This window comes from Heptranchias perlo, chromosome 7, assembly GCF_035084215.1.
Source record: "Heptranchias perlo isolate sHepPer1 chromosome 7, sHepPer1.hap1, whole genome shotgun sequence".
NCBI classification, from domain to species: domain Eukaryota; kingdom Metazoa; phylum Chordata; class Chondrichthyes; order Hexanchiformes; family Hexanchidae; genus Heptranchias; species Heptranchias perlo.
This window is the reverse complement of record NC_090331.1, coordinates 67,685,542-67,704,666: the sequence shown is the minus strand read 5'-3', so window position 1 is coordinate 67,704,666 and position 19,125 is coordinate 67,685,542. Positions and strand designations below refer to the sequence as shown.

The 19,125-nt window shown below is 39.0% G+C and overlaps 1 protein-coding gene across 3 annotated transcripts in view; it reads left to right on the top strand.

Moving 5' to 3' along the window:
* Positions 1-16,704, top strand: part of pgap1 (post-GPI attachment to proteins inositol deacylase 1) — a 109,943-nt gene extending 93,239 nt beyond the window's left edge. For all 3 annotated transcript variants that reach the window (XM_067987777.1, XM_067987778.1, XM_067987776.1), the window contains 4 exons: positions 3,111-3,161; positions 7,974-8,227; positions 9,627-9,731; positions 13,199-16,704. In XM_067987777.1, coding sequence (XP_067843878.1) covers positions 3,111-3,161; positions 7,974-8,227; positions 9,627-9,731; positions 13,199-13,337 — 549 coding nt within the window. In that variant the 3' untranslated portion in view covers positions 13,338-16,704. The remainder of the gene's footprint in view (positions 1-3,110; positions 3,162-7,973; positions 8,228-9,626; positions 9,732-13,198) is intronic.
* Positions 16,705-19,125: the final 2,421 nt, after the last annotated feature.

Below are 19,125 nucleotides of genomic sequence, written 5' to 3'. Positions count from 1 at the left end.
TTCCAGCATCATATTTTTCATGCTTCTAGCATTCATGAAACTGCATTTTATTTTAGATTTTCCTTCTTTTCTTGGCCACCCAGTGTTTGCCTGTTTCTTGTATGTCTCTCTCAGGCTGTGTATCCACGTTTGCTTGAATGCTACGTACCACCCTACAATCACTCTCGTCTGGGATCCAATTTCATCCCAACTCTCCCTTTCCGCCAACCTAGTTTAAATGAATCTTTTAAACTGCCTTCATATTACTCACTTTTCTTGTTTCCATTTTGTTTAGATGCAAACTATTTCTCCTGTACCAAACTTTGCCTGAAAATGTTCCCAGTTACTTATAAAAAAAATATCATCACTGTTTTCAATTTATGCTTCTCTCAGATGCTCCTCTTTTAATTTTGATTGCTTCAGGTGTTCCCTTTTAGTTTAGGTTGTCTCTGGTTCTCCTTTTAATTTTGTTTCACTCAGGTTCTGTCTTTTTAAATTAGCTCATCTCGGTTGCTGGCTTTTTAATTTTGCACTTAAGTGCTCCCCTTTAACTCTTTTCCGCACCCCCCCACCAAACTTTGAAATTTGCTTCTTATAAGAACATAAGAACATAAGAAATAAGAGCAGGGGTAGGCCAATCGGCCCCTCGAGCTTGCTCCGCCATTCAATAAGATCATGGCTGATCTGATCCTAACCTCAAATCTAAATTCATGTCCAATTTCCTGCCCGCTCCTTGTAACCCCTAATTCCCTTTACTTCTAGGAAACTGTCTATTTCTGTTTTAAATTTATTTAATGATGTAGCTTCCACAGCTTCCTGGGGCAGCAAATTCCACAGACCTACGACCCTCTGAGTGAAGAAGTTTCTCCTCATCTCAGTTTTGAAAGAGCAGCCCCTTATTCTAAGATTATGCCCCCTCGTTCTAGTTTCACCCATCTTTGGGAACATCCTTACCGCATCCACCCGATCAAGCCCCTTCACAATCTTATATGTTTCAATAAGATCGCCTCTCATTCTTCTGAACTCCAATGAGTAGAGTCCCAATCTACTCAACCTCTCCTCATATGTCCGCCCCCTCATCCCCGGGATTAACCGAGTGAACCTTCTTTGTACTGCCTTGAGAGCAAGTATGTCTTTTCTTAAGTATGGACACCAAAACTGTATGCAGTATTCCAGTTGCGGTCTCACCAATACCTTATATAACTGCAGCAATACCTCCCTGTTTTTATATTCTATCCCCCTAGCAATAAAAGCCAACATTCCGTTGGCCTTCTTGATCACCTGCTGCACCTGCATACTAACTTTTTGATTTTCTTGCACTAGGACCCCCAGATCCCTTTGTGCTTTCCAGTTTCTCGCCATTAAGATAATAACTTGCTCTCTGATTTTTCCTGCTAAAGTGCATAACCTCACATTTTCCAATATTGTATTGCATCTGCCAAATCTCCGCCCACTCACCCAGCCTGTCGAGATCCCCTTGTAGGTTTTTTATGTCCTCCTCACTCTCTACTTTCCCTCCCATCTTTGTATCATCTGCAAACTTTGATATGTTACACTCGGTCCCCTCCTCCAAATCGTTAATATAGATTGTAAAGAGTTGGGGACCCAGCACCGACCTGGTGATGGCCTTTTACCTTAACTCAGCCAGGTACTCACCTTTTTACATCTTCCTTTTCAAGTTATCTGGGGGTAAATTTTAACCCGGAGCCGGGAAGAGGTGGGGTGGGGGGGGCGGTGGAATTCCTGACGGGAAACCCGGAAGTGCGATTTTAACGTAAGGACGTCTTTTAATTTTTTTTTTGTCGCTTGCCCGCCCGACAGGCCAGCCAGATTGATAAGCTGGCCGTCAGTCGGACAGGAGAAGAGCCAAGATGCCGGTAGGTAAGTCTTAGATGGGGTGGGGGGGGGGGTCAGTCATCGGTCATTGAGGTCAGGGGTCACGGGTGGGGTGTTCGGAGACCGTAGGGAGGGGGTGGGTCAGGGGTGACTGTGGGGGGTGGATGGGGGGGGGGATTGGGGATGGGGGGGGGGGATAGGGGGGGTTGGTTGGTCGCATGTGTGGGATTGTAGAAGGTAGGCTTGTTGGGCCTGGGGGAAGCACTCATGCTTCTCCGGGCCCACAAGCAGTGCAATAAAGGCACTTACCTGCTGAGCTGGGCCTTCTCGCTTCATCTCACATGGCGTGAAGCAGAAGGCCCAGGAATTCCAGCCCCCAGGAGTTAAAAAATAAAAAAGCTATCAAAATGGAGGCCCGCAGCCTCCTTAAAAGCTTTCACTGACCGATTCACCTCCTAAGAGCGAGTTGGTTGTCCACCCCTCGTCCCGCCTCCGTAAAATCCGGAAGTGGGGCGGGTTGGTATAGGATTTTAGTGTTTTACAATTTTTACCTTCCCACCCGCCCCAACCCACCCGTTCGTGGGGTTCAAATTTAGGCCCTGGTCTCTGCTGCTACTTCATGCCGCTCCAAGGATTTTGGAGGCTTGAAGAATGATGAAGTGCTGCAGCTTTTTATTTAAAAATTTTGTTACCTTGCCTTTAAAATACCACAGGTTCCGCTGGAGTATGTCTCCTCCCTTTGCCTTTTTTTCTTCGATTTCTGTACGCCACAATGTTGCTGAATTGCTTTGGACGATTGTGGGAGCTCTCCCAAGAAGCACTCACGTCACTCAAGTGAAAGGGAACAGAGTTGACCACTAAAGGGCATCATTTGAAGAAAAGCATGCAGTTCTCCCACTGCCCTAGCCAACCTTTACCCTCAACCATACCACTAAAAGCAGATTAACTGGTCACACATCTCATTACTGTTTCGGGGCCATTACTGCTACAGAATTGCTGCCATATTCTGCGAACATGACGGTTGTTGCGTTCCAAAAGTAACTCATTGGGTAAAGACTTTGAGATCTTTCAACACAATAATACACTACATAAATGCCAGTATTATTTTAAGTATTTTGTTGTGTGACTTGTTTCAGCCATTGCCATAAATTTAAATTGAAACTGTTTATTAAAGATTTTTATGTGTAAGTATTCTAATTGAAACAGTTTTGCTCAGTTATTGTATCAAATATTTGTAGATATCAAAATTTTAGTTATAACTGAATAACTAATTAATTTACTTGTGTTTTCCCCAGGTCCTACGCCTGCAAGCTTCAGTGCAAACAATGAAAGGCATTCTTAATTTGGTACAGCTGATTTTCAATTTTGGTCTTTTACTTGTGTTAATGTATAGTTTATATGCATTGTCCTTATACAGGATGATTCCACCATTCCCTGGCCAAAAACAAATGTCTGGTCACCTGCTTTCCGGGCTTCTCCCTACAGTATTCTTGAAACTGTGCTAGAGTGGATGATGAGGGCTTGTGTAATGATTTTTATTGTGGCTGTTTTTGCAGCCTGACTGAGATCAACTCATTGACACAAACGTGGGTATAACAACCCTAGGCCCAACATATTAGATCCTGCAATAAATTTGTTCTTTTTTTAAATTAAAATATCAGTTTATTTATTGGTGCACATGTTCTGTGTATAATTATAAAACAAAACCAGAATATAGAATTGCTTTATTTTTTCAGTGTTGTAATTGAGAATTCCAAGACTTCAATGTTGCCAGAATGCTTAAATATTTTGAAAATGTAATACATTTAAAAGAATTATCTTAAGTTACTAACCGTAAAAGGCACATATTCTGAAATACTAGCATTTAAAAGGAACAGGGAAGGAATACTTGAACAAAAATTCATATTGTCACCTTTTTAAAATATAACAAACTTGGGTCAGATCTTGGTAGGTCTCCATAATTCCAATTGACCTTTGTGTTGGAATAACAAAAAGCATCTGTGCTATTACTTGAATCACACTCTTGTTAGTTAAGAAAACCGGCCTTCTTCTGTAAGAGTCACATTAATGGAAGATGCTACATTTTTTAAGTCAATTACATTGCTGCATTAACCTGTGCTCTTGTTTAATTTCATAATTTAATAAATGTAAAACAAGGATTGAATTTTCAGTTGAATAAAGCATTTAGGAGAAGTATAGGCACCCTGCTGTCCAACTCAGTGCAGAAAATGCTTACTTGAACTGAATTCAGGTTTTCTTCAATTACAATTGCAAAGTTTTGATCCCTTTATACAAATTTGTCCTAGAAATAACACTGATTCGATACAGCTTTTTGACCGTTGTATGACAATGAAATGCATTGTCATCCTCACCCAGTTAAGGAAAAGGGACCAGATGTTGGTGCATGTAACTGGGATTGGGGAAAATCCTGAGACTGGTTATAGAAATAGAGAGGGCCAGGATTGACACTTTCACCTTCACCACTTAGGCGGTAAACTGATGGAGCGGATCACCCAACCGTTGTAGAACGTGCCTGATTTTCATTTTCATTCGATGGAAATGAAAATTGTGTAAATTCTGCAGTGGTTGGGTGAACCAATTTACTGCCAACAGTGATGGTGAAAATTACCCCCATTAAGTCTGGGCTTCTGTCAAGTGTAATCCATTCTACCATTTCTGCAGCATTTTACATTTACTCATTTCAAGTTCTTCTTTTCAAATTTATTTCTTCTGATATCGCCATTTCATATTTTCTCCTTGCGCATGATGCACCTGCATCTCCTGGACACCCCAGCTGAGATCAAGGGACTCATAAGTGCAGGGAATTGCTGGGGACATAAGAGAGAAACGTCATCTCTTCATTTTGTAATGGAGTGCATTAACGTATCAGTATATTTTGCAAACTTATACCTGCTGTAATTCTTAGTGCTTCAGCAGTATTACCGCAAAAAGAAACACAAATTTTGAGATTTATTGAGATGGCTTTTAAAATAATGTGTTAAAAATTAAAGCTTCAAGCCACAAATTTAAAATTTCCATATAAAGCTCTTAAAGTTTTGTGTTCACCAAGAGAAGCAATGTCAGTGCTGAGGAATGGAATATTTTTTCACTTTTGGCATCCACTGACAGTTCAGATATAGCACAGGAGCTTTCAGAGCTGCCTTAAATTCAGCCTTAGAAAAATATCCCACCTATGCTCATAACATTTCACTTTCTCACAGATGTCATCGTTATGACCATTCTGAGTGGTGCTGCTAATTTGAAGCCAATTTATGCCAGAATATGGGCAGATTTTGTAACCAGGAACGTTGAGCTGCCATTCCTGCCCCTGTTTAAGGCATGTTTCTGTAATAGCTAAGATATCATACTTCCACGTGTCTGTCTGTGCCCTCAGCTCATCTGCCTTATTCACTATACTCCTTGCATTGAGGTATACACCATTAAGCACTGCCAAACTCCTTTGTTGTCTAGTTTCTAATGTGGTATAAATGATTTAGACTTAAATGTGGGGGGCATGATTAAGAAGTTTGCAGATGACACAAAAATTGGCCGTGTGGTTGATAGTGAGGAGGAAAGCAGTAGACTACAGGAAGATATCAATGGACTGGTCAGGTGGGCAGAAAAGTGGCAAATGGAATTCAATCCGGAGAATTGTGAGGTAATGCATTTGGGGAAGTCAAACATGGCAAGGGAATACACAATAAATGGGAGGATACTGAGAGGTGTAGAGGAAGAGAGGGACCTTGGAGTACATGTCCACAGATCCCTGAAGGTAGCAGGACAGGTAGATAAGGTGGTCAAGAAGTCATATGGGATACTTTCCTTTATTAGCCGAGGCATAGAATATTAGAGCAGGGAGGATATGCTAGAACTGTACAAAACACTAGTTAGACCACAGCTTGAGTACTGCGTACAATTCTGGTCACCACATTACAGGAAAGATGTGATTGCACCAGAGAGGGTACAGAGGAGATTTATGAGGATGTTGCCAGGACTGGAGAATTTTAGCTACGAGGAAAGATGGGATAGGCTGGGTTGGTTTTTTTGGAACAGAGGAGGCGGAGGGGTGATTTAATTGAGGTGTATAAAATTACGAGGGGCCTAGATAGAGTGGACAGGAAGGACCTATTTCCCTTAGCAGAGAGGTTAATAACCAGGGGGCATAGATTTAAAATAATTGGTTGAAGGATTAGAGGGGAGCTGAGGAAAAATGTTTTCACCCAGATGGTGGTAGGGGTCTGGAACTCACTGCCTGAAAGAGTGGTAGAGGCAGAAACCCTCATTACATTTAAAAAGTACTTGGATAAGCACTTGAAGTGCCATAACCTACAGGGCTACGGACCAAGTGCTGGAAAGTGGGATTAGGCTGGGTAGCTCTTTTTCGATCGGAATGGACACGATGGGCTGAATGGCCTCCTTCTGTGCCGTAAATTTTCTATGTTTCTACTTGTGTTGTTGGTTAGTATCTGCAGGAACCTGGGTCAAGACTGTCCAAATTTATTTCACATAAGATCCTTACAGCTGGTAGAAGAAGGAGACTTGCTTCCCATCAGTTGGGCTGGATTCAAACTCAGCTTCCAGAAATGAAAGGGCAAGATGCTAATCCATTGCTGCACCCAGTTGTTTACTGGATCTCGTTTTAATGAATATTAACAATACCTTACACAAATGTTCATGAAAACTGGGCCCAAGTGACTTGCTATTTTAACCAAAGTTTAATGCAGCTGTTAAATGCCAGTTGTTTGAATGCTGAAGTTATGATCCACTACTCTGCAACCTTTTGTCGAAGAAAACAAAGTCCAATTCACTGGCACATTGTGTTTATTGAAAAGCTTTAGCAAACACTGAATTCTGACTACTGTGAAGATCACTTTTGTTTACCTTATAACATTTTGTTAGAGCCCGACCTGACTCTGGAATGAAGCGGAGTGAAACTCCCTGTTCTCACATTGCTTCAGTTTGACACTGCATGAAGTGTAAATGCAGTGCAGTGTCAAATGTACTTTGCAAAATGCTCAGGGGATATCCATTGGACCCCTTGGGCACTTTGTCTAACCTTAATTTAAATGTTTAAAAGCAGGGATTCTCTGGCCATGTGTGTATCCATGCATATACAAAACTTTCTCACAAAACAGGAGAGGAACCAAGCAGTGTAAACAGAATTTGACTGGTAGCTCTGGTGTAAATGAACCTTTAGACTCATTTACCTTAGTTCTCTTATTTCTCACCTGGGAGCATCTTGCAGTAAGCTTGGGGAGAAAGGGCTGATGATTAATTTATATTGAATTGTGCAGGGTTGTAGCTGCTCACAGGGCAGTTTTGATGACAGCCATGAAGCAAAGTTTGCATTCCATCCCGTTCTTGTTAAAGGAAAATTTATAGAAGCTTACAGCCTGTGAGGAAAATTAATTGGACAGAAATTTGGAAACAAGTAAATGTAGAAATGTGTTAGATGGTCATTGACTTTTTTAATTCATGAGCTAGATAATTGTAACAAGGTTTATCCCTGTGGTTTGTAACAAATTAATGCAAAATATCTCTTCTGAGAGGAGGCATTGCTGTGAGTTTTCTTTTTTAAAAAAACAACAGTATTTGTGGGGAGTGTTTGTTCTCTTTTCTCCCCCTCCCCCCCGATATAATATCCCACTAATTTGAAAGAAAGAGCGCACCATATTTCACACACTTAGAGTTTTTATGTGCTCTACTTGCAATCAAGGGATTTAAAGATGCACTTCTAATCGCAGTGTAAAATGCACTGTAAATTTTAGGCAAAATAGGTGATTCAATAATTCAGATTCTTCCAACTGGAGAAACGACTAAATGTGGTGATTCCAAAGTTAAACTCAGAATGGAAAATCCCCAGAACATACTGGATTGTGACCCGCAGCTAACCCCATCTCATAATTCCAGCATGTAACTAGCTTTAATAACCAAAATGAAACATTGCAGTTTAATATTGAAAATGAATAGTCAAGTTTTTGCTGGTTTGGATTGCTGCTCTGAATTCATCTTTACAGTTAGCAACAAATTCAGATTTACTTAAATTTAAGTCAAACCTATATCTGCAACTGACCATTAATCAGCTTTTATGTTCAATGTTTCTATTATATTTCCTTGTATAATATTTCTTGCTAACGAGCAAAAATTCTATTTTGCAGGCACCAAAACAGGAAACTATGAAGAAAGCTGCAATGGCTTCCAGTGCAAAGGAAGAAGGAGGGAAGTCTGAAACCACAGAGTATCTCCCAAAAGAACCAGAACAGCTGAGCCTAGTTAGCCATAAACTGCTTTCAGTTTCAGATGTTGAAGATGCAGTGGATACTCTTCAGATTCACATTACAATCCTAAATTTATTGAACTGGATTATTCTATTTAGTGCACCTTCATTTATTTACTGGTTAAAAAATCTCAGGTAAGATTTTTTTGCTCGCAATTAAGTAACTGCCGAGAATTTTTACCTTTCATTTGCAAAATTATTTAGCATTAGGGGGTAAAAGGTGTATGATTACAATCTGTCGAAATTACTGTATCAATACCATTACATTTTATTAAGCTGAACTGAGTAACTTGGATTGGATTTAAAATAGAAGTGAGTAGTGCATTCATGCTGATGTGAGAAGGCAGTCTGATAATGAGTTTTGTTTTGAAGAGGGAATTCCATTTCCAGGGGAAAGCAACATGCACTGTGACGCTGTGCACATGTCGCCTACTTGGTTTGTGACTTAATGCTTGGCACAAAAGTGATTGTGGAGAAAATTACATCCTACACCTTCCCACATTCTAGCTGATTGAGGTGAAAAGTCTGTGAAGTGTGCACAGTTTTTATCACTTGAATCAGTACAGCACAGTCAAATAGCTATATTTATCTATGACCATCGCACTCAAGTGGGTTGTTCAGTTTATAAATATATCGCTGCAGACATCCAGTATTGCTTTTTATGTCTCTCACTGTGTTCAATAATGCAAGATGGTGATAGAAATTAAAATCAGTTGGGAGGAAGTACTGGGATTCCCCACTCATGGTTCAGTGAGTAAAACCATTCTTGAAGTTATGTGACAAGATGAAGGAGTACTGCAAAATATTAAAGCGCTGAACCTAAGTTCTAAAAGGGTCAACTGACCAGAGGAGAGGGAAGTACTAAGAAGGCACTCTTCTACTGGGATGTAATACAATGTTTTTATGTATTAGAATGAAATTACTGTCCACTATTTTCATCAAGCTCCAAGTCAGTAACACTCAATCATGCACTATCTGACACATAAGTATGAAGTTAATCATTTGAACATTGATGTGTCAAGGTTTCACCATATAATGGGATTTCACTCAAATTGTTGTTCCTGTAGTGTGATCTGATCACTCTTGTCATCTCCATAAACACACTCTGCCACGAGGAACCAAGTTATGCATTTCTTCTTAATTTAGCAATCTAACTCATTTTTATGTTTAGAAAAGAATTTGGCCTTTTCAAGAAGTTAAAAAATATATAATGGAAGAAGGAAAAACATGCTACAAACCCACATTTGTGAAGTAGCAGACTTGTATAGATCGAAAACCATATTGCTTCCTTTATGTAACTATAACTTAATGTGTATGTCTTTCCCTCCCATTAAAGACAATTAAACTTTATTTGCCAGAACATCAATTATGTATGCAAGAGCAATTGCATAGTTAACTTGGAAAAGAAATGCAATTCCTGAGCCACTTTTTCAGTTTGCAGTGAATTTATCAGTTTGGTTTGTCAGTTGTTTTATCTTTGTCCCTATTCTCAAATATTATATTAGCAATATGATATTTTTGTTCTATTAAACAGGTATGCCAGAAAGCTTGATCCTGACCCTTATGGTTTTGTTGCAATTATCCTTGTGTTGACGATGGGAGTTCTCATTAATTCACATACAACTTTGGTTAAGAGAAGGTATGTTGCTTGCGTATTTCTATAACTTGTAAGCAAAATACATAGTGGGTTTCATGCTGACCTCATAGTAGTTTCCTGCCATTCATTGAATATTTTGATGGAGGATAACAACCCCTGTGCAACCCTTCAACAGATTTGAACATACTAAATTTGATAGGTAGGCATTGACGTGGAAATGTAAAAACAGTTACTTAACAGCCCTTCTGACAGGTATTGTTGTCAACACACTATTGTAGTTATGCCCTTTACATACTTTATCTTACAGAACCTATTTCTCAGTTTAATACAGAGTGATAAGGAATGGAATTATGTGGATGTTGTAATTATTACCTGTTAGCTCCACATTAAAAATGCAATTGTTAACGTAAAAGGTCATTTTTCATTTTTATCTTGCAAAATACTTAAGTTAAGCCATTGTATTCGAAAAATGGTGGGAAAGGGTTTGGTCAGAGACAGCATTATGCATAATGATAATGCAAAATTCAAAATTAGGTTAATTATGCAATGTTGTAGGATAATTCAGGACCTCTATGCAAGTAGTGTTTTAAACAAAACCTTTTCAAATTCTGCTTTTCAACTCATGATTGTAACTTCTTTTTAGTGATCCAAAAGAAAATAATTGATCATCAAGGAACATTTGAAAGGAAATTAAAATGGTCTTATTTTGATTACTTTTATTTAATCTACATGTTGTCATCAGTGTCTGACTGCTGATGAAGCTTCTTTGCAAAAGCAGAGAACTTTCATGTGATATGAATCTGGTATCAGACCATTATCAGATAAGCAAATAGTATTGATTTCAGCCAAGTATTTTACTGATTCTTTTTGAGACAGTGGCTTTGTTTACACATTGGATAGTTTGAAATTTATCTTGTCAAACAGTATTGTATTATTGGTAGAATTTTTAAAATTTAAGTATCCATTTAAGTATCTTCCCCACATTGTAAGAGTAAAGCCTAGCTTGATTGGTTCTTGGAAACTACTAGCTTTGCACACACATGTAAGTGTCAGCATGGTGTTGATGTTATCTCCTACTCCATATTAATTTCCAGCAACTGTGTCACGGCAACAGTTCATTTTCTTCAGCTAAAGGTTGAGTTTGTTGCTCCGCTCATCACCAAAATTGGGCCAAAGTCTTGAAGAGTAGATTAGATTAAACCAGCTCTAGAGTGCCAATAAATTTTGTGCTCAAAACGGCTAGTCCAGGGTTTTGTTTTCTGGGTTTCCTTAGAAGTTAGGTCATCAGTGCCAGGCAGAATTGGTCAACACTGGTAGATGAAGCAGGATAATAACAGTAGATAAAAGTGCTGCCATGGTGCTACCAGCTTCGGGCAACTTCCAGACTATACTTCCATAGGAATAGTGCAATCACAGTGTAAAACTAGATGTAAATATATCCCCTGAGGAAGTAATTTGGGAAACTCCTAATGAGAGGAGGGGCATGGCCTCTGTCCCCAGCATTTGCAGTGGGAGCTCCTCACTCTGAGACATCTTCAGCTTCCCTCTTGTGAGGAAGAAGATACAAACCTGACATGCCACACTAGGCACTATGTCTCAGGGTCACAGAGTGTTTTGTATGTCCCTTGCCATCACTTTAAGTTCCTTACATGTACTATTGGCATTCGTTTTGGCTCTGAGGTAATAAACTGCAAGTCCTTATCATAGATCAGTTTGTAGTTGATTGGCATGCTGACCAGCAGCCCTTAGAACTGATGTGGAGTTTTACCTGAAGTCACTTGTCAGTTTCGTTTGGGTAAAGAAATTGGCCCATTGGTTTCTCCACTGCCACATAAGTTGGAATTGGATTATTGTTTCCTCCATGTAGATTTTTGCAGAGCTCTAAACAATTATGTCTCTCCTATGGAGAAATTTGAAAAGTATGGATAGGAAAAGGTTTCCTATGGTGTAAAAACCCAAGGTAAATAGATGGTTGAGTGCATTGTGTATGACCATCACCTTTGAGGAAAAAGCTCAGAAGAGTGCAGGCTCAAGGTCATTCCACTTTTTGGGCATCTCTCAATCAAACTCCCATTGATAGCATTTTCAAAGCTATCATGTGGAGCAGTTCTCACACATTTGCTAAACATTACTCTCTAAATTTAACTCAGTACAAAACATGCCTTTGGCAGATCGGTCCTGACAGTGAGAGTTATAGCACATCCGCAGAAGCCTCCCTCCCTCTCTCTGGGATGATACTTTTGCATGCTTCAATGCTGTGTGGAGGATACTTAAGTAGAGAATAAAGGTGGATTATTTACTTTGAGATCACCTTCATTCTTCTAATGATGTGCATCTTCTACATACCACAGTCCTACCCCACAAGTCTTACACAGGTTTTTATGGGGACAGGGTTAGAGATCAGTTATTCAAAATGAACTGGCACCATGGAGTGGGTCTGATTATACAACACAGAAGTATCATCTATCCACAATGTCATAGCATATGATTTAACTAATCAAACTAAGCTTTATATGGACTATGCATATGAATCAAAGAATAAAGAAGGCCCTACACAGTAGTTAATCTTTTTCTCAGCACAAGTACCTTTTTTAGCAAATATCGATCATTACATTACATCGTCCAACAAAAGGATGAAATTTTATTTTAAAAATCTTGAATAATTAATGAGTTCTATCTATAATTTTGATCAAAAATAGACCATCAGTCTCTGTCCAACAGTAGACTCCTTGATATGTTGCAGTGATGAGGAGCAGTCACATTTTATAGCTGTGTGGAATTACTGACTTTCATTGTATTTCAAGGTTTTAAGTTTCTCATTTTGTAAATGTACTTTGCGCTGGTTTTATTAAACCACCTCACCATGCATCATTGGCTGTTTAGAGTCCTCTGCCAGTGCAGACTGGGTTTGAGAGAACAGTGCTGGTTGGCTCACTGTCCAGTTTTTCTCTCACATGAAAAGTCAGTCAGTTCTGCTCAAGCCTTCAGCCAGCTGTGAATGGATGGAGAATCCTTGGATGGAAGAACCCATGCCTGGCATTCTGAGGGTTTTTCCACCAATAATTATATATATTCTCCGCTCTGTACCTTCCTGCTTGAATCTTAGCTGAAGTGATGAGCAAGTGGCTATTTCCAGCCAGCCCCAGCTCTAGCCATTCAGTCAATAACATGGAATCCTTGAATTTGAACTTGGGTAGAACATTGCCAGCTTCCACTCCCATCAACTTTACATATTGTGCACCTGTCAACATAGCCAAAAATAACTTGTCATCTCCCCAACCCATTTGCAACACTACCAGTCAGTTACAAATAATTTCACAGCATAATTCCTCACTTCGGTAATTGTGGGTTAATTTAATAAAATCAAGTCCCATTGCCAGTAGTTGCACTTTGAGACTTTTTTGACACAAGGTGTTATAAAATGCAAATAACTTTACCTTAAATGCAAATACAAGTACTTGATGTTTAATTCTCCATGTAACTAATGATTGCTTTATTTTTCATGTCAGCAAACTACTGAAATACGCAGCAAGACTGCAGCTCCTCTTGGCCATTGCCATGGCGGCCTTTGGATTAGTGCATTTGTACAGGGTTCCTTACTTTGTTACACTTTCATTAGTTTTACATGCACTTTGTTGCCTGGTATAAATGACCATGCACCATGATGACTTGCCAATTCAACTCATTACACAAGCAACATCCTATGTATGTTTTGTATTTTTTTAAATGTAATGGTGCTACATAATTGTGTTCAGTCATTATTGGCATGTCTTTGCTGAATTGTTACATGATGTAACTTGTTAAAAGTTCTCAGTATTTGGAAAACTTAAAAAGATAATGTACAGGATTTGCTGTAAAAATAACATTGAAGCTAACAGCGGTCATTGTTATTTCTGTGCAAATCGTAAAGCAACTTATGGCGAACACACATGAGCAGTTAAACGTGGAAATCCAGAAGTTGCTGTACGAGACGCGATCCCCCTCCACGAAGACGGCATCTCACTGTCTGGCTCCCCGTTCAAACGAATGGAATAGTGTGAAGTTCCTCCACTGACGTCATAGATACGGACTTAATCTTGCCAGAAAAAGTTAGGGCTTGTCCATTCTGATGTAAGTACCCTTTTAACGGCGTGGGAAGTCTTAATGACTGCCAAACAACCTTTCTGGCACTGCAAATTAACTTTAACAAGGGTGGAGTCTCATTCCATCAGATTTTAATTGTTGTTGGACATCTGAAAAAAAATTTAAATAATTTTTTTTTTTACCTTTCCTTTCGATCTCTTTTATCCCAGTCTCTTAATCCGATCTTTCTCACCCTCTCTTCATTTCACTTCCTGTACCTGATTTGACATTTAATTCACTATTCTAACCCACATTTCCTGATTTAGTCTCTGCGCAGCTTATTAACGATGCTTCAGTCTGATTGTTTAAGGGATACACAGCTGCTTGCCCTGTTCACACAGGTCCCAGATACCCTATAGAGGGCGTAATGCTTTTTGGCTGTCTGATTTAGAGGAACTTGCCGTGCAAAAGCTCATAGAAAGTCTATGGGCAAGTGCAAGTCTAACGAACGGTGAGTGCCGTTCTTTCGTCGCTCACAGCAAAATCCGGCCCATTACTTTATCTCTGGTTCTGTAAAATTCTAATGTTCTTGCTGTCAATGAAAAATCCAGAGTATTATATCTTTAAGTCCTCTTCAGGATGTTGCTCTGAATTAGATTGCGCTCCAGGTACATTGCCTTGTGTGGTAGCCTTTTTTTAAACTGACCATTTCAGGGCTTTTATACATAACACCTTTGACCACATTCAGACATCTCCAAAGAGACTTGAATAGGTTATGGTTGCCTATAATAATGATTTCAGTTTAAGAAATCCAAAAAGGTGGTTTTGAATTTTGGGGATTCTAGCTTCAACTTGCCTGAATAAAGAGAGCTTAAGAGAATTTTGACTGTCAGAAGCTTGCACCTTCAGCTGTACACTGTACAACTGAAACCCCAACCCACTAACTTCAACTCCCCTCACAGTCAAGTTATTCCAGTTTTTAGCTAAGCCTCTCAATGGTGTACTGTATATTAGGCAGAAGAATGGTGGTAGGACCACTTTAACTATAGGGAATTCAGTAAACTAAACTCCTTGCTCGAAGAGGGAAATGGCAGAAGGAGACAGCAGTAGAGGAATTCCAAAGGGTGAGAATGGGAAGGGAGAAAACAGGGCCCTAAAATTATACCATGAGATACTAGCATGCAAAAGCATAAAGTGTTTGTCTGAAATTGTTCTTACTATTTTAATGAAGTCATTAAATATGTTAATGCATCCACTAAAATAACAAACGGAAGAATTTCAGATGCCCGTATTTAGCTTTTGTACGCTACTATCCAATAAAATTGGCAGATCTTCCCCTGAATCTAACACCACAGAGTACTTTGTGCAAAATAAAGCCAAATTATTGTCGCCCTAGTATTGATATTAAGAAGCTTGCATCCCTGTGCTTGGGAAGCAAGCATGCCAGGTAGTTTTTGAGAATGTAATCTTTGCAATGTTATCCTCCAGAACAGGAGCAAAAGTAAAATGTTTGTGATGTATAAAAAAAAAATCAAAATTTAACGAATGTGTACGATAACACTTGAAAAGTTATTTTTAAAATTCACTAAATATTTTTAAGTTTAGATGTTATCAAGTGGTCTACAAAAAATTCTTTAAAATTAAGTTGTCTTTTTTCCAAGCATTTTCTTGCCTGTGTTGAGCCCCTCATTTACCTCTGGTGGAGAGGACGGGCAGCAGCCTGCTCTCAGGCTCCACGAGTCCTTCTTAGTAAACACTCAAGGTACAGATGAGTGAAGCACATTGGCTCTCTCTTCCCCTCGGGGAAATACCTCTTCTGCAGTGTCATCTCTAACCATATATTCACATGTCCAGCTGACAGCTGATATTATTTAGATATCTGGAAAATAATTAAGGCATCAAAACTGTACATCTATTAAAAGAATAAAAGCAAAGATTAGAGTCCTATTAATATTCTCCTACTAAGCGTCACTTGACATAGTGTGCACATTTTCATAAATACATATATTTACAAAGAATGCTGAAGACATCTAGAAACAGAGCAGCATTACTGCATCATTGAAATTCCTTGAATCCAGCATTAGATTCCTGCAAATTGGATAAGGGAATTTCATTGAACTCAGTAGTGCTCTGATTACAGATCTGATTAGGATTGGGAACTCATTATGCTGGGGAAATCTCAGGTTTGTAGGCAAGTCTAATGACTCATGTTGCATGATAGTACCCTAGCCTACTGTGTCACCAGACCATCCTCCCTATTTTTTTTTTAAGTGATTTTGATTTTTTTTCCCCCAAAATCAACTGAGTATATTCTGATAGCTTCTTAGTGAATGTGGTGTTATTTCTACGAAGGACAGTTTTTCGCATAACTGGCACAAGCTCATTATAACACTTCTGAATTTTTAGTGCGCAACCTACATTTAGAAAATGGCAGCTTCACATTTTGATGAAAGGTAAAGCCATTGTCGCATGATTTTCTACCCATTTTTGCACTGATATCCAACTAGGGGAAAATCGGGACCCCGTTGTCATCACAACCTGTAGCTGACTCTTGCACCAAAGTATCAGTAGATCAAGTGACCAAACATCTGCAGGTTTTAAAGTCAGTGCATAAGTTTACATGTGCTTTGACCGTAATATCACTGTTGTGACTTCTTGAGACACAAATTTTGCAGTGGAACCAGTTCTGTGATCTAATCATTTTGAAAGGATATTTGTGAAACGTGTGTGATGCAAACACTTTTGTAATCTATTTAGTGATGTAAACAATGTTGATTTTGGAACAAAATTGTATCAGTAATGTTTGCAAAGTTTATACAATCTAATGATGTACAGTTTCTAACTGTGAAACGGTTTGTGTGCAGACAATCAGTTGTGGTAGTAGTATGTATTTAACCAAAAAGTCAGAAATGTCATTTTTAAGAATTAAACCTAATTAAAAGACATTAAATTATGCAGTGTATTTTGTACTATTTCATTTTATGATTCAATTGCAAATCAGAAGAGTGACTTGTTTCTAAATGCTCAGCGCTCACAATCAACATTCCTCAAACCTTCAATACAGTATAGTTTCCTGAACTCATTGAGAAGCTGGATTTTTGTGGCATATCCATTGAGCTTGTGAACTGATATGTGACTTTACTCAGCAGGCACAAATGTTGAGTCACAATAAATGTACATTTTTCTATTGCAACACCTACATGAGCTCATAGGGAAGCTTGTTTGGTCCATCCTTTTTTATTATTTTCATTGATGATTTACTGGATGTCATCAAAAATGTCTCTTTGCTGATGGCACCACTCTCTACAAGCTCCTCAACTGAAACACAAATGATCATCAATCACTGCTGACAAACGTAGACGGAACTGGTCAGTGGAGAGCAAATTTTATCTTGCCTTTGATGCTGAGAGGACTAAGTCAGTAACTCTGCTGAAGAAAATTGACCACGATGGTCCTCATTCATCTCTACTTTTAAGGTTGGAATGTTGTTTTTGGTTACAAATATTCAGCTCCTCTTTCACAGTTGTTGAAGATGGTTGGCAGAAGATCAAAAATTCTCAAGAAAACTTGGAGCTACTTAAGTTCAGAAAGAGATAATGCTATTTGTTCTTTGATGGAAGAATTTTTTGCTGCCTCAAACTGGGAAAATTTCTAATCTTTTTTAAATATATATGATTAAATGGACAGTGTTAATGTGAAGTAAAAATTGGCTATAGATAGCTATATCCAAAAAAGTTCATTTTTCTTTATATCAAAGGAGTAGCCAATGCAGGAAACTCCTGATAAAGCCACACTTTTAATGCTGGTTTCCTTTGTCGGTGGCATGGTCTGTGTTCAGAAACCAATGTAAGGAATCTTATCTCCTTCGTCAGGTGCACGTTCACTACTCACCTGACGAAGGAGATAATCTCCGAAAGCTTCCTTACATTTGTCCACCCCAGTCAATCACCGGCATCTCCACATTCAGAAATCAAAGTCAAGTTAGGTAGTTAGGGCATGTCTTTCTTTGAAATGTTGATTTGTGCAAGTTGGCAGACTGGGGAAGTAAATGAATTCATTATCTCCAGTAGTTGACCCATCAGCGGATATTCTTGAGAGGAAAATCGCTAATGTGATTAACACCTATAACAAGAAAAGCTTATTTTAGCATTAAAGCACTGTCATAACTGCTCGACTTTAGTTCAGGTTTCAGTTTCTCGATTGCCATTTGGACACTGCAGAGGGCAGGAATATTGACTCATCCATGTACAAACTTTGCATTTGAACACCCACAAAAGATTGTCCTCCAAAAGTCTTGCAGGTTATAAGTACAATCTGAAGAAGGTATTCTTACCTTTTGTGCACTCTCCGATATGACCATCATTCAGATTCATATTTCTGGAAGGAAGAGATGGTTCTCTTCAAAGTAAAATTGTGTACTGCTTTACCAAATAGAATCTGGCTTGAAGTACTTGCACAAAGTAAGCTGGTGCCATCACTGGAGCTGCAGTTATGCAACTGTTGAAATTCTGCTCCACGTTAAGTTCTTCTAGGTTAATAAAGTACAGTTTCAAAACAGGACCAAATGGAATTATCTGTTGTTTATAGATTCCCGGATAATGCATCTGCTTCTGGACATTGTCCAAGAGAATAATATAACAAGGAAAGTCATTGAATTTCCATGTTGCTTATGCTATACAGTGCAGTAATTGGAAATCTGTTTGAAAGGCAGCATTTGCTCAGGCATTGATTATTAAACCTTTGGCTTGGGATGGAGACAAATGCCACCCTACCAGTTCCTTCACACAAACCCCCACTAAAAAACAAAGCATGCATAGAAACACCAACTAGTATCCCTAATCCCTGCAATCTGGAGGGAAGACTGCAGCACACTAGAAATTGCTCACTGTTTTAGCCACAACCATTAATTTTAGGAGAAAACGCCTCACACATAATACATTTGCTTAACAAACATCTACCACTATTCAGTATTCAAGGAAGTAATGCACTTACAATGATCAAAAAACACTTGCACACTCTGCTTTTCGTCTCACTATTTTACCAACGAACACGGAAAAAAGTTAAAATTCACATGCAGAGGCCGTGCGAATAGGAGTATTGGCAAGATGCTAATGGGCTTGTCGGCCACCTTGCCTGTGGTGCAATAGTGATCTACCTGAGGATCTCCATGCTACTGGCTTCCAGGCATAGCTTCAATTACTGGGTTGGGGAAACTACACCACCAGGACCAGCTGGCTGACAAATTTCATATCACCCAACATGACTACATCTGATATCTTCACATCTGTCACTTCAACCAGGAGCCTACCATATTCTGTAAAATCCAACTCAAGCTGACTGTTAGAGCTGTCGACAGTGTAGAGCCACTCCAAAG